The 12798-nt window shown below is 34.6% G+C and overlaps 1 protein-coding gene across 3 annotated transcripts in view; it reads right to left on the bottom strand.

Annotated features, from left to right (window-relative positions):
* Window positions 1–12798, bottom strand: part of CDH8 (cadherin 8) — a 309903-nt gene that overhangs the window by 193829 nt on the left and 103276 nt on the right. For all 3 annotated transcript variants that reach the window (XM_016150682.2, XM_016150693.2, XM_036232112.1), the window contains exon 3: window positions 9739–10033. In XM_016150682.2, coding sequence (XP_016006168.1) covers window positions 9739–10033 — 295 coding nt within the window. The remainder of the gene's footprint in view (window positions 1–9738; window positions 10034–12798) is intronic.

The raw sequence follows: 12798 nt of genomic DNA, 5'->3' as shown, positions 1-12798 counted from the left end.
CCACAAACATGATTTTACTGACATTAAACTCTATAAGTACAGACACAAGGAATGAAGCCTTGTTCTCTTAGAGATGTGTCTGAGACAACCCATATGTTCTCGTCTACAACCTCATAATGTAATTAGGTCTTTTTTTAAGTATATCTAATTATATATCAAATATACACACACATACTGAAATCTCTTTTCTCCAAAAGACGACATTCACGTCTTTACCCTTTAGTTCTTTTAACAGCTTGCATATCTTTTCTATCATTTTTAACCTATTGATCTATGTGCTCATCTTTGCATGTAGTTGTCTTGCTATGTAAATTTCACCGTATTTTTCTCTGTGTGGAGGTATTGGTAAGGAGAAAAAAGAGCACACATCTCATAAAACTGTGATTCCTAAACAACCAAAAAATAAAAGCACTCGGACCTAAAAATTAAATGGCATTTCTAAAGTCAAATGAATCTAGGAAGTACAATGATTAAGTCCATAATGCACAAATATTAAAAAATTTTAAATAATAATACATGCATAGACATTCTAGGAACTCCTACCAGTTCCGAGAGGCAAGGTTTTGAAAGGAGTGTGCCATACACTTAAAATATATTGACAAAGGTGTCCCACATTCATTTTCAGCCAAGACTTCAGAATTTCGCAAATGCCTGTTTTAGACCTGCCCTGACATGTAGTTGATTCATTTTTCTGACAGGTGAATGTGAGAAAAAGCCGAACTCTATGAGCTTCTACTCTCCACCTTCTTCTAATTCGTGATTTCCTGGAATGGCTATATAACAAAACAAAGCGAAAAGTCCTAACACCGAGTGTTGATGCAAATTCACAGAGCTCTAGGCACAAACATAGCTTGAATAGTTTAAGGACGATTTGCTCTTTGCCTTTAGGATTAATAAACACATTGAATCCTAAAAGATCAATTCCCATTTGAGAGCAAAAAGACAAGAAGAGAAAAAGATCATGAAGTTATCTAAGTAGAATCCTTCCTTCGCTTCTCAACCTTCCATCTACAATACAAAGTTTTCTTGGGTGTTTTGATTTCCTTTATGATAAGGGCAGATTTACAGATATGAGAATAGTTTTCAGCATTTAAAATACCAGAAGATTATTTGGGTAGAAAGCAATAGGTATCTTATTTTCCTCAGAAGGGGTCAGGGTAGGCCTGGATGAAATGTTGGGATGAAACATTGGCCATAAGACATGTCTCTTAGTACAGGGAAGTGAGGTGTAAAAATCACAGAGGTTAAGCAATATAACCAGAAATAAGAAGAGTTAAAATGTGAATGAGTATAAGGCATATTTATGAAGAACTTAAAGAACTTAAAACTAGCATAACAAAATTTATGATCAAATTGATATTTAATTAAACTGAGTTTAATTCTAATAAGTAAGCACAGCAATACAGAGGAGGAAAAATTAAAAAGGGGAAAAAATAGAACTTCAGTATTAACTCCTGCTGTGAAATAACCTGGAAACCATTGTTTAATTGGTATATTGATGGATTGACCTGTTTTAAAGGCACAAGCTGAGATATATAATCAATGTTGCCTCTTCACTTAGATATTATTAATGCCAAGAGAATGCTTTAATTTTAATCCTCTGATTTTGATATCACTAATTCTTTCCTCCATTTTGTCAGCTCTATTTCCAGTTCAAATTATGAGATACCCCATGAATGGGAAATACAGGTTTCTAATTTAAACAAAAGCAACAGGTTCTATTCCAAAGGGAGTGACTTTGTGTACCTGTGGAGGTGGGGTAAGGGGCAGAGACTGTTAAATTTGTTTTCAATAGGTTCAAATAACTTATCAAAATATGTTTTCTGTAATATTCTATTATATAGATTGAAACGATGCCAGTATTATAACTTGTATAATCAAATGGGTTATTTCATCATATTTTCTGTTGAGTTATACCATTCTGGAGAATTTTTATTGGCTAGTGATTGAGAATTCATCTTCTAGAAAGAATTCAAAGATTTCAACTTCTGAATTGAAAGTCCTTAGTTCAAAGACCAAATCTATAAGAAAACACCACTGGAAACACATAGTTTATTTACGTTGGTAATGAAATCTCAAAGCAAGGGTTGGGCTGAGGCTCCTGAGCCAGCCCTATAATGAATAGTTCTAGAATTTTAACTCTGTTCAAGGTGGCTGAAAGCTGGACTTCTAAAAAATGTATATACACAATTTATAGCAAATTTCCTAAGTTATCCTACCTGTGTTAGTATACTTTTATGGGGTGATATTTAGATCAAATAACCTTAAAATTAAAGAGACCAGGGGTATGAGTTGACCAATGTAAGGTCTTTAAATAGTCAGAATTTCATTAGGAACAATATGATTGATTAATTATATTATTATCAATTAACTGATCAACAAAATAGCATCTTATAATTTAAGGAATACAGAAGAGTAGGCATTAAAGCAAATTTTGAAAGAAGAAATTTCCTCAGAAGGCATTGAAATAAACCTTATTTATATTTTCATCCTTATACACCAAACTCGTTCTTAGCCACAATGTAGAAACAACATAATGCCTCTTGGAAGACTAATTTGTTTTAGGTACATCTCACAGTTAATTACCAATAACTTTCCCATTTGAACACTCCAGTAATTTCTAACTATAAACCATTTAGAGAGACCTTTGACAACCACCGAAATCCACAAATCAGAAATCACTGTTTCACTTTCATCATAAGACACAAGAAAAGATTTGGCTATTTTACCAACTGTCTAAATATCCCTACTGGAGGGTTAGCTTTTTTATGCAGAACAGAAACAACACAAACTTCACCCCATTTTAGAGTTTTGGAACCACAGCTGTTACAGGAATTCATGTCAGGTAGAACAGCTGGATTTCTTTGGAGAATGTTTATTTCTATCCTTGTGATTTCCCTCCCATGTTTTCCTAAAGAATTTCAATTTTGTCACTGTGAATCAAATAACACAAAAAATATAATCAAACCCATCAAGATATATTTTTTCCCTTTTCTCACTTTGAATCTCTCCTTTAAAATAGAGAAATGCTGCCAACTCCTTTTAAAATCTAGCCGAGAGATGGAAAGTAAGCCACGACCTCTAAATTATAAGTAAGAAGCATGTTAGATTCAAGATAGTTTGTCAGTATGAACATTCTTCCATCTTATAAGGTTATGTGACATAAATTGTTTCTTTAATAATAAAAAAAAAGAATATGAAAATGAATCTCCTTAATAATTACTTTGGAAATCTTCTTTATATAAGACTAAAATATGTACCAGGTAGTGACAAGAATAACAAGCTAATCCATGTAAGCTATAGCCATCATAATTTTCAATTCGCTGCTTAGAAAATACAGATTTCACTATTTAACTGCATGCTAAATTACCATGTGGCCTTGCATAGAACCACAAATCTCTTTTTGTTAGACAAGTGTCTGTAAAGCTTTAGCAGTGTAAAATTATGTAATGTTGCAAGATACTTCTAAAAAGAATAATTTCTAAGATCATATAAAAAGTCTGAATTGCCAAAAGGGCATATAATATGAATTGATTTACAATATTGTGATTTATCAGAATTATATATATATATATTTTGTCATGTAGATGACTGCAATATATTTCTCAGGTATATTTGGTCGTTATCCACAGTTCCTGACTCACAGCCCCAACCTCCTTGGAATCCTAAGTGGTTAAAGCAGCCCCACGCAAGCGGGGCGCTGCATGCATGCCAATAGGAACCAACCAGGTGGTTGGAAAATTGGAACTTTCAGACTTATCCCATGATTTCCAGGGAGGGAGAGGGGCTGGAAGGTTGAATCAATTGCCAGTGGCTAATCATTTAATATTTATAACTATGTAATGAAACCTCAATAAAACCCCTAAAGGACAGGTTCTAAAAACTTCCAGGTTGTTGGACACTTAGAGATATGGGGGAGAGTGGCATGCCCGGAGGGCCTCTGAAGCAGGGGCAGGATGGGTACCAGTCTGGGAGGACTGCCACAACCTGTGGAATATGATGCTCTCTCTGAGTATATAGCGTCAGCATTGAGTTGAATCGTAAGACATTGATGGTGACCAAGAATTGCTTGATGTTGGGTCCAGGAATCAAATTTATTACTAAATTATGACACATTAATACTTTAAAGACTAAAGTATGAAAAACATTTCACTTTCTTAAATTCAGTGTTTATCCATTAGACCTATATTGAATACAGATTGGAAGATTGCTAGAGGTCTATTTTATAGTAAGAAATGATTTAAATATAAAGAACCATAAAAGCAGAGAGTATAATATAGTTTCCTGCCTCTGTGCCTGACTGTTTGCCGGCTGCCTGAACAGTTCATTCCAAAAGCCATCAGGTGTGTCTGAGTAAGGTAGGAATCAGGGTAAGGGCAGGAAGGTGGAGGGAAAAGTGGAAGACCAGGTAAACATTTGTGTGGGGGAGTTCGGGGATGAGCAGAAGGACAAATGGCAATCGCTACTAGGTATGATGGACGATTCAAACGATAAATATCTTGAGGATGAAGAAATTCAAGTTTCTTACTGTTAGAGAAAGGGAAAAAAATAGAACTAACAATGCAGTGTTGCTCTAGATTGGGAGGTACAGCGGTGAACACTATACTGAGAGTGAGGAACTCTATGGGTGAGGTCTGTGAATTCAAGAGCAATGGTCTAGCCATGCTGATTTTCTAATTTCGAGGCTTGTAGTACGCCTGTGTAAAGAAACACGCAGGTGAGGCCTTACTGAGGCATCTCATGATGACGGGGCATCTCATGGTGACAAGTCACCACGTCCGCAACTCACTCTCAGATGGCTCAGGAAGATGGATTTGGGCTACATTTCCAACATTTCTTTAAGATTAAATTTATTCCAAATTAAGAAAAGAAATAGAATGCATTTAATATAGGCCTTCCTCCAAAAGAAGGTTTAAGGATATCTACCATAAAAGAACATATTTACAAAAGAAAGTCATAAATGATAAGAGAAGTTGGGAGAAAGAAAAGAATTTTCAAGAGACTGAGATTATTTTCAAATTCTAACATTCTCCTTTTGGCCACGTTGCTGTTTAAGTAGAGGGAGTTCACTTGCATATGGCATACTGACCTCCAACACCTCTTCAGTTATAGCCGTTTGGAAAGAAATGAGATACGCTTTTTAAAAATATTTTTTTCTAAGTCATCCCTTGACCTCCTTCTGATCTTTCAGTTAATATTTTTGGGCGGGGTGTGCATTCCTCTTTTGCAGTCCCCATCAGGAAATCGAGAGTCAGTCCCAGTTATTCCCTGTAGTCTTTACTATGTTAACAGCGCTTCAGCCACATCCATTTTCCACACAGTTCTTAATTAATTGTATTGTTATTTGAACTCCTATGTGATATATTGGCCTTACATGTTTAAAAGCTTATATCTTGAAAATTGTGTGACACTTCACCCCAACTTCTCCTTGTCCAATTTAATTTGCAAAGTATCCTGACCTCGAGAGCTCTTCCACCTTGGAAAAAACATTAACTATTATAACTTTGCAGCAGAATCATGGCGCTCATATAAACAAAATTCCCTAGAGACATCATCAAAGGTTCGTAGAGCAGACTGGTTAACCCATGGGTAGAGTCAGATGCCTGGATTTATATTCTAGTTCCTCCGCTTAATATCTGGATTTAAATTAGCTATTATTTGCCCTATTTTTCTGATTTAGAATAATGAGGAGGGAAATTAATAGCGGTACTAATGTTGTAGGATGGTTGTGGATATTAGAAGCGTTTAACATAGCTTCTGGCATTCAGTAACTTTTTGTTACATGTTGATCATCATTAGGGGAGCCCTGGATCTAAAAGGAAACTAAGAAAATCTCCAGTGTCATGTTTTATATAACTGCACTCAACAATGCAATCATGCCCATCGGCGTAAGCACTACAGTGGTCCCCCTTTATCTGTGGTTTCACTTTTCATGGTTTCAGATACCCACAGAGTCAACTGCATTCTGAAACTATTATAGGGAACTTTGCAGATATTTTGAGAGAGAGACCACATCCACATAATTTTTATTACAGTCTATTGTTAGAATTATTCCATTTTATTATTAGTTATTGTTATTGTTAACCTCTTACTGTACCAAATTTATAAATCAAACTTTATCATAGTTATGTATGTTTAGGAAAACATATAGTGTATATAGAATTCAGTATTAGCCACAGTTTAAGGCATACATGGGGGGTCTTGGAATGTACCCCTTGCAAATAAAGAGGGTCTATTCTACCTGAATTTCTCATTCCTTTACTTCTATCTTCACTAATATGTCCTTTTGAATAAAGTAGGGTTCATTTCAGTATGTACGTCTGTGAAACATAGAGTTAAGGCTTGTTGAGTATTCCTATCATATAGCCAATTTACATCATGCAGGCAATTTACTGAATCATACTAGTAGAAATAATTCACAAATGGACAGTTATAAATAAACTTGTTGGGCACTGACTCTATACTATACCAAACGCTTTAAAAATAATCATTGAATATTTCCAAATATGCTTTTTTAGCTAAGGATTATTGTGGACATAACACAGATAAAGTGAGGCTTACATGGGTTATACCCTTTATTTATGCAAGCCAAAGGCAAATTTGCAGCCAAATAATCTGAGATTCTATTTTAAACTTAAATAAAAAAAAATATTTTACCCAAATGTAGGTAGAGACATAAAATCAGGGTTAAACACTCCTCACCTCAATACATTATAGTATTAAAAATATCTATTTAAAGTATGGATATTGATAAATAGAGGTGAATTTTCACTGGAAAAAAAAAAAAAAAAAACAACTACAACTTCAACAATGCTTGTTTGGTATCCACAGTAAAAATCAGACAAGCTTGCATGTTGCTCTTTATGTAATATAGCTATAAAAGTGAGTTTACATCAAGTTCTGAAATTCACAGAATATAAAAGAGCTGCATCTCCAGCTTCCAAATAAGATATTTCTAAAATAATTTGACTGCCATTTGGGCAAATATATATGTGTGTATTGTCTTGACAGCTTGTCAACTGGCAGACAGTTCTTGAACATGACATTCATTTAAATTTAATATTGGTAAATTTCTCAATTAGAATTTTATTTTTCACTTTCTGCACAATGAAATCCCTCAGTCCTTGCTGGCATTCCTCGGGGCGTACAGGTGCAGGTGCTGGCATTTCTGCAGCAGCAAAGGAAGAAAAATGAGAGAAGGAAGGAGGGGAGGGAAGAGACAGGCCTAGAGAGAACAGTGGTAATGGGGAGAGAGAGGAGATAGCAGCTGACCTTCATCCTGATATTCACCTTCATGAGAAACGAAGGGAATAATTCACACTTGACAATAAAATAATGCAGCTGCTTCTGCTTCCCTTAACCAGAGAGGCTGGAGTCAAATAGAAACCAGACACCCAATGCATAAAATCAATATATAAGGAAAGGTCCAAAGGTAAGGTGGGAAATAGATTAACAGAAACAATTTTTTTTTTAAAACCCACAGCGAGCAATTATCGAACTCTTATTTACTTTATGGCATACCTCAACCTCGTATTTTATCATGCAATTCTCACACAATGAAAGCAAGATGGAAATTGTTATCTTCGCATTGTAGCTAAGGAAAATAAACAATAATTTAACCTCCCTGAATTCACAGTAAACTGGATAATAAGGGATAGAACCAGGATTTGAAATTCTCTAACTTCCAAAACCACACTTTCTCCTGCAGCATAGTCCACGTAGTTTTTGGAAGAGATATCACAGATGAAATATTTTTAAAAAATAACCATGTAAATGTTAGTGTAGGTTATTTCTTTTAGTTTCCCCTCTTGTCAAGAGAAAAAAAAATCATATATTGTATATTTACATTTACTTTGTATTATATAGCTAATAAAAGCTTCAAAATCAGTTTCTTAGCTGAAACTGACCTTGAAGTCTGCAGAACTTTGGTGGGGGAAGTGGGGTCTTTCTCAAAATATATATCAAGCACATGACTCATATACACAGAAATGGAAGCCTCTGACATATTTACAATAAATAGATATAGACTTGCCCATTAAGATGTAGAAATCATAACAATGAGGCAAAAATAACAACTTCTCTGTTCATCATGTGTTAGCAATGAAAAGAAAGTGTCTGTATGTATTATAGGTGCCAATAGTCCTCTAAGACCATATTACTCTAATCTAGATGAAAATATGAATGAGGCAAGTTCTCTGCTTTAAATGAGTTGATGGAACAAGAAGAAAAACAGAAAAAAAGAGGAAATATATATAGATGTGTATATATATCTGTATATATATATTTTAGTGTTTATTGGTTTGCGTTTGCATGTCCGAATCTAAAAGAAGGACTCACATGGAGATGTTTTTGCTTGTTTGTGGGTTTCTTTTTGAGGCATTGGTCGAGACAAAACTTCCTGCTAGAAAGCCATAGATGGTTCCCTAGAAATAGTGTCATTTCAGCCAGCTGTAGCAGAGTGACACGTGATTTTGATAAGAAGGTGGGGCGGGGAGGGACGGAAGTAGAATTCCTTGCACAAGAGAGAGACAAAGTGGAGTCTTGGTAGGAGAAATACACGGGCGAGATGTCGAGGCCTGCAATCAATTCCCATGAGCGGCTGCTTGGGCCGATCCACCAAAGGTTCATTGTAAGAAAGAAGAGATCAAATGAAGCTAGGCTATTTAGCTAATTCTGGCCTTCAATTTATCTCTCTGCTTGTGTTTTGTATTTGTCTCATTACGTTTCCCTGCTTTGAATTCATGTGATTTTGCCGCATATGTAAAGAGAATGCTAAATGATTTTGACATTATTAGCTACATAATGCAATGTAAATGTAAATATACAATGTAAATATACATAGCATGTATCCTTATAGGTTGCCTTAAATGCATTTTAAAACAAAGTAGGGTCCATATCACTACATACACAACAATGACTTTTGCAATTTTATGCTTTGAATTTTGGATGCCGTCCACGAATTCTGTCAGATAAGGAAAAGCTCTAAAACCCCTCCTCTTAGAGTCTAAAGTCTGAGATCAGGGGTTTCCTGGAGAAGACCAGGGTTTGAGGAAAGGTAAGCGGATTCAAAAAAGCGGGGAAAAAGTTAAAAAAAAAAAGGTAGGGGAAAGAAAGTAAAAAATCATGTTTTGAAATATATACTTTTCTGCAAAACATAATGGACACTTCAATGGCTCAGAAAAAGTGAACATGGGCCATTGATGGTAGTAGTGCTACTAAAGAAAAAAGTTATTTAAGGCGAGATGGTGATAGCACAGAAGTCTCTGGTGACTGTGATTTTTTTAAACCACCAGCTCAATTCAATATCTGGCTGACTACAGACCTAGATGGTTCTCTATTTTTCTATGTGCTTCATCTGCATGTGAATATACACAAACAAATAATTAAACATCAAGCAAATATCAATAGGATTAGTCTGGCATGTTGGAACAAATCTTGATAAATCCGCCTCAGTAACAATACTCCAACTACAAGTCTATGAGAGGAATGCAAATTCAGCCTATTGAAGTACTCTGGTGTAAAGAGAGATATTTTAATAAATCTGCTTCGTCAGTTCCTATTACTGAGGGACTGAAGCTATTGAGCTGTAGAACTGAGGCCAAAAAAGGGGATTTGGAAATGCAAATTAGAGATAAGACGGTAATAAATGTCTTTTAGTCAGCAACACACTATCCCTGATGTCAGGAGCTATTTTAAAGATGACTCTTAATAGTTCTGTGAAATTGGAAGCATACATACCCAAAATGGACATCTCCGGCACAGTAGCATGATAGGGTCCATTAAGAAACTCCGGTGCATTGTCGTTGATGTCTTGAACTTTAATAATAAATTCAGAAGGAGGCTCAAGAGGCTTGTTCGTCTCCCAGTCTACTGCCTGAGCTGTTAAGGTGTACTCAGCCTTTTCCTCTCGGTCAAGTCTTTTTATAGCATGGATATCTCCTGTTATATCATTTATTTGAAAGATTGTCCCAGCTCCATCACCTGATAGGATATACTTAATTTTTTTGCTTCCAGGATCCAAGTCTGTGTGCAGCTGAAATGAAAAGTGGCATTGGTTAGCAATGGGACAATTTGCAATGTTAATGTAACTACCTCCTGTTTGAGTACCAAGTTGGTTCTTCGTACATTAATTGTAACTTCATAATTTCTGCTAACAGTAGCTGTACAAAGAGTCTATGAAATTGTATGCATATCAATCAAAATAAAACAATGAAATTCATACAGGTAAGTCTGAACAGTTAAAAAATAGCTCTGATCTATTTAGTATAAACTGACATACATTTAGAATAATAAAAAGATCAGGGAGAAAATATAAAAATGTATAAATTCTTTTCAGTTTATTAATATATTTATTTAAAGTTGTCATTAGCTACCTTTTATGAATCACTATTTGTGCGCCAAGAACTATGTGAATCATTTCTCATATAATTTGCTTAATTTTTATCAAAAGAAAATCAATAATTGAAATATTTCATATAAAACATTAAAAAAAGGAAGTTTGCCAAGGCACATAATAACCTTCCCAAGGTTCATATTTTGGAATCAAGCATTGGAGACACAGAATTTATCTCAGATCTGCCTGTTCTATTTATTAAAACAAAAAACATTCTAATAATCCGATGTGTATTAAAATCTTATGTTTGTCTAGGATGTTTTTTTCTTTGTTTCATGTTATTATTCTGCTCCAGGAAAATTATTCCCATTTTATAAAAAAGAACACTGAGGCCAGAATACGAGGACACATTTTCCAAAAATGGGACCACTTTGAAAAATAAAAACTTTGCAGCAAGAATCCAGATTCGATTCAGGTCATGGTAACAGATATTTGTTGAACACCTACTCTGCCTGAAATGGGTTGGTAGATACTAAGGGAAACAGTTTCTGGCTTTAAAATGTTCAGTTTACTCTCAAGAGGAAGACAGGAGCATTCTGATACATGGTGCTTCTTTTTATACTATGCTGACTCCTCTTTTTTTAAAAAAAAAAAAAAAAAAAACAGAATATATTTTTAGTTTGCATTTTTAAAAGAAAAATTCATTGAATTATAGCTGCAAAATACTGCTTACATGCACATGTTTTCAGTTTAATTCAGTTATTTAAATGCCAATATAGTTCCACTTATCACACCATGAGATTTCAAATACTCGTTCCTTTAAAAAAAAACAAAAACCTCCTAAAAACTCAAGACATTGTATTCTCTTGGGATCAGCTTTATTCAGAATAGGTTCTATCATTCTCTTTGCCAATTTAAATTGTATTTAGCGCTTCAATAAATGAAAAGAAAAGATTATAAAAAAGACATAAAATAGCAACAAAGAATTCAAATGCATCAAGATCTCCAACTTTAGTTTTGAATATTTTAAAAAGTTAAAGCATAAGATTACATCAAATATTTATTGAATCCCAAAATGTATCCCTTTCATTTATTGTATTAAATTTATTAACAAGAGCAAATATTGAAATGCCACTTTATCTTAATGAATGTGGGATTATAATTCATTAATGTGATATTAATCCTAATTTATGACCATTTTAATTTATGTGCATTTTAATATTTTCATTAGCATTTTTATTAAAAAAAGAATATTTGAATAATATATCATTCATGGAGGTTTCCATTCAAATAAAAGGCATTCCTGAGACACAGAAGTTGTTGGCACGTGTCACTCTTGTCTACAACGCTTTTGCTCTTAAAATTAAGTCCTTCGAAACAGTGTTATCATTATATTAGAATGTATTCATGCCATATTTTTCTTACGTTAATCGATTAGTAAAATAGCATTATAATTATAACTTAGGTTCTGATGGTCCTTTCTGTTTAGAAATAACTGAGGGAGAAGAAGGGAAAAGCATACGTTTTTTGAAAGAGTAAAACATTTAGCTAAGAATCAGGTCTAACTATTGGGACTGGATAAATTAACACCTTTATTTGAGCTTCGGTTACTCTGCCTGTAATGTTGGGATAAAATATCTACTCTGCAGAATCGATTTTAGAATCTGAGATAATCACTTCGAAAAACAGACAATAATGGAAGTGGACATATTGCATGTGTAATAGAAAACTAAAACTATTTTACTTCATATCGTACTCGACCACATACTACTATCTGAAACATTGTGATAATAAGCCCAGTTGCAGCCTAAGTAAAAGCAAGTTCCAAAGACTTCATCCCGAAAAAATCTGGGGAAAAACAGTAAATACTGCATGCTTCCTCTTTATTACTTCACGTTTGTTTGTTTCTTTCTTTCTTTGCAAATCTCAGGCAACTCTAGATCCTTGGGCTAATAGCAATCTTCAAACACTGAATATTATATTTCTATATTCATTAGTTTAATCCTATAATTTGTATCACACACACACACACACACACACACACACACACACACACTTGCAATGGTTTGTTCAAGTAACCAATCTAGCATTACAAAGAAGAGTCGTGGGTGTGTAAGAATATAGCAGTTAACAGGCAGCAAATGCTCGTAAGACTCCATCCAGGTCTAGACCTTAGCAGGACTCAGGGTACAGAGTGTCCAGCTGCTTACTTCAATGCAAAAAAAAATCAATTCATTCCACCTCAGGACCCTCTCTGTGAGATTATGGGGCCAAAGATATCCCAAATACACCAAATGTTTACACATTGTGCACTGTGGCTTCTGCTAATTAGAGCGGGTTAAGGGACACATACAAATTGACCTAAGGTGGCAAGACTCCTTGGCCCAGCTGTGATTCAGAAAGTCCTCATTCATACAGTTATTAAACATGATCAAACTGTGTGTATATACAGCCCAGACATGGCC

Source organism: Rousettus aegyptiacus, unplaced genomic scaffold (assembly GCF_014176215.1).
Source record: "Rousettus aegyptiacus isolate mRouAeg1 unplaced genomic scaffold, mRouAeg1.p scaffold_m13_p_14, whole genome shotgun sequence".
Taxonomy (NCBI): Eukaryota; Metazoa; Chordata; class Mammalia; order Chiroptera; family Pteropodidae; genus Rousettus; species Rousettus aegyptiacus.
The sequence above is the reverse complement of the archived record's forward strand: the minus strand, read 5'-3'. Positions and strand labels throughout refer to the sequence as shown.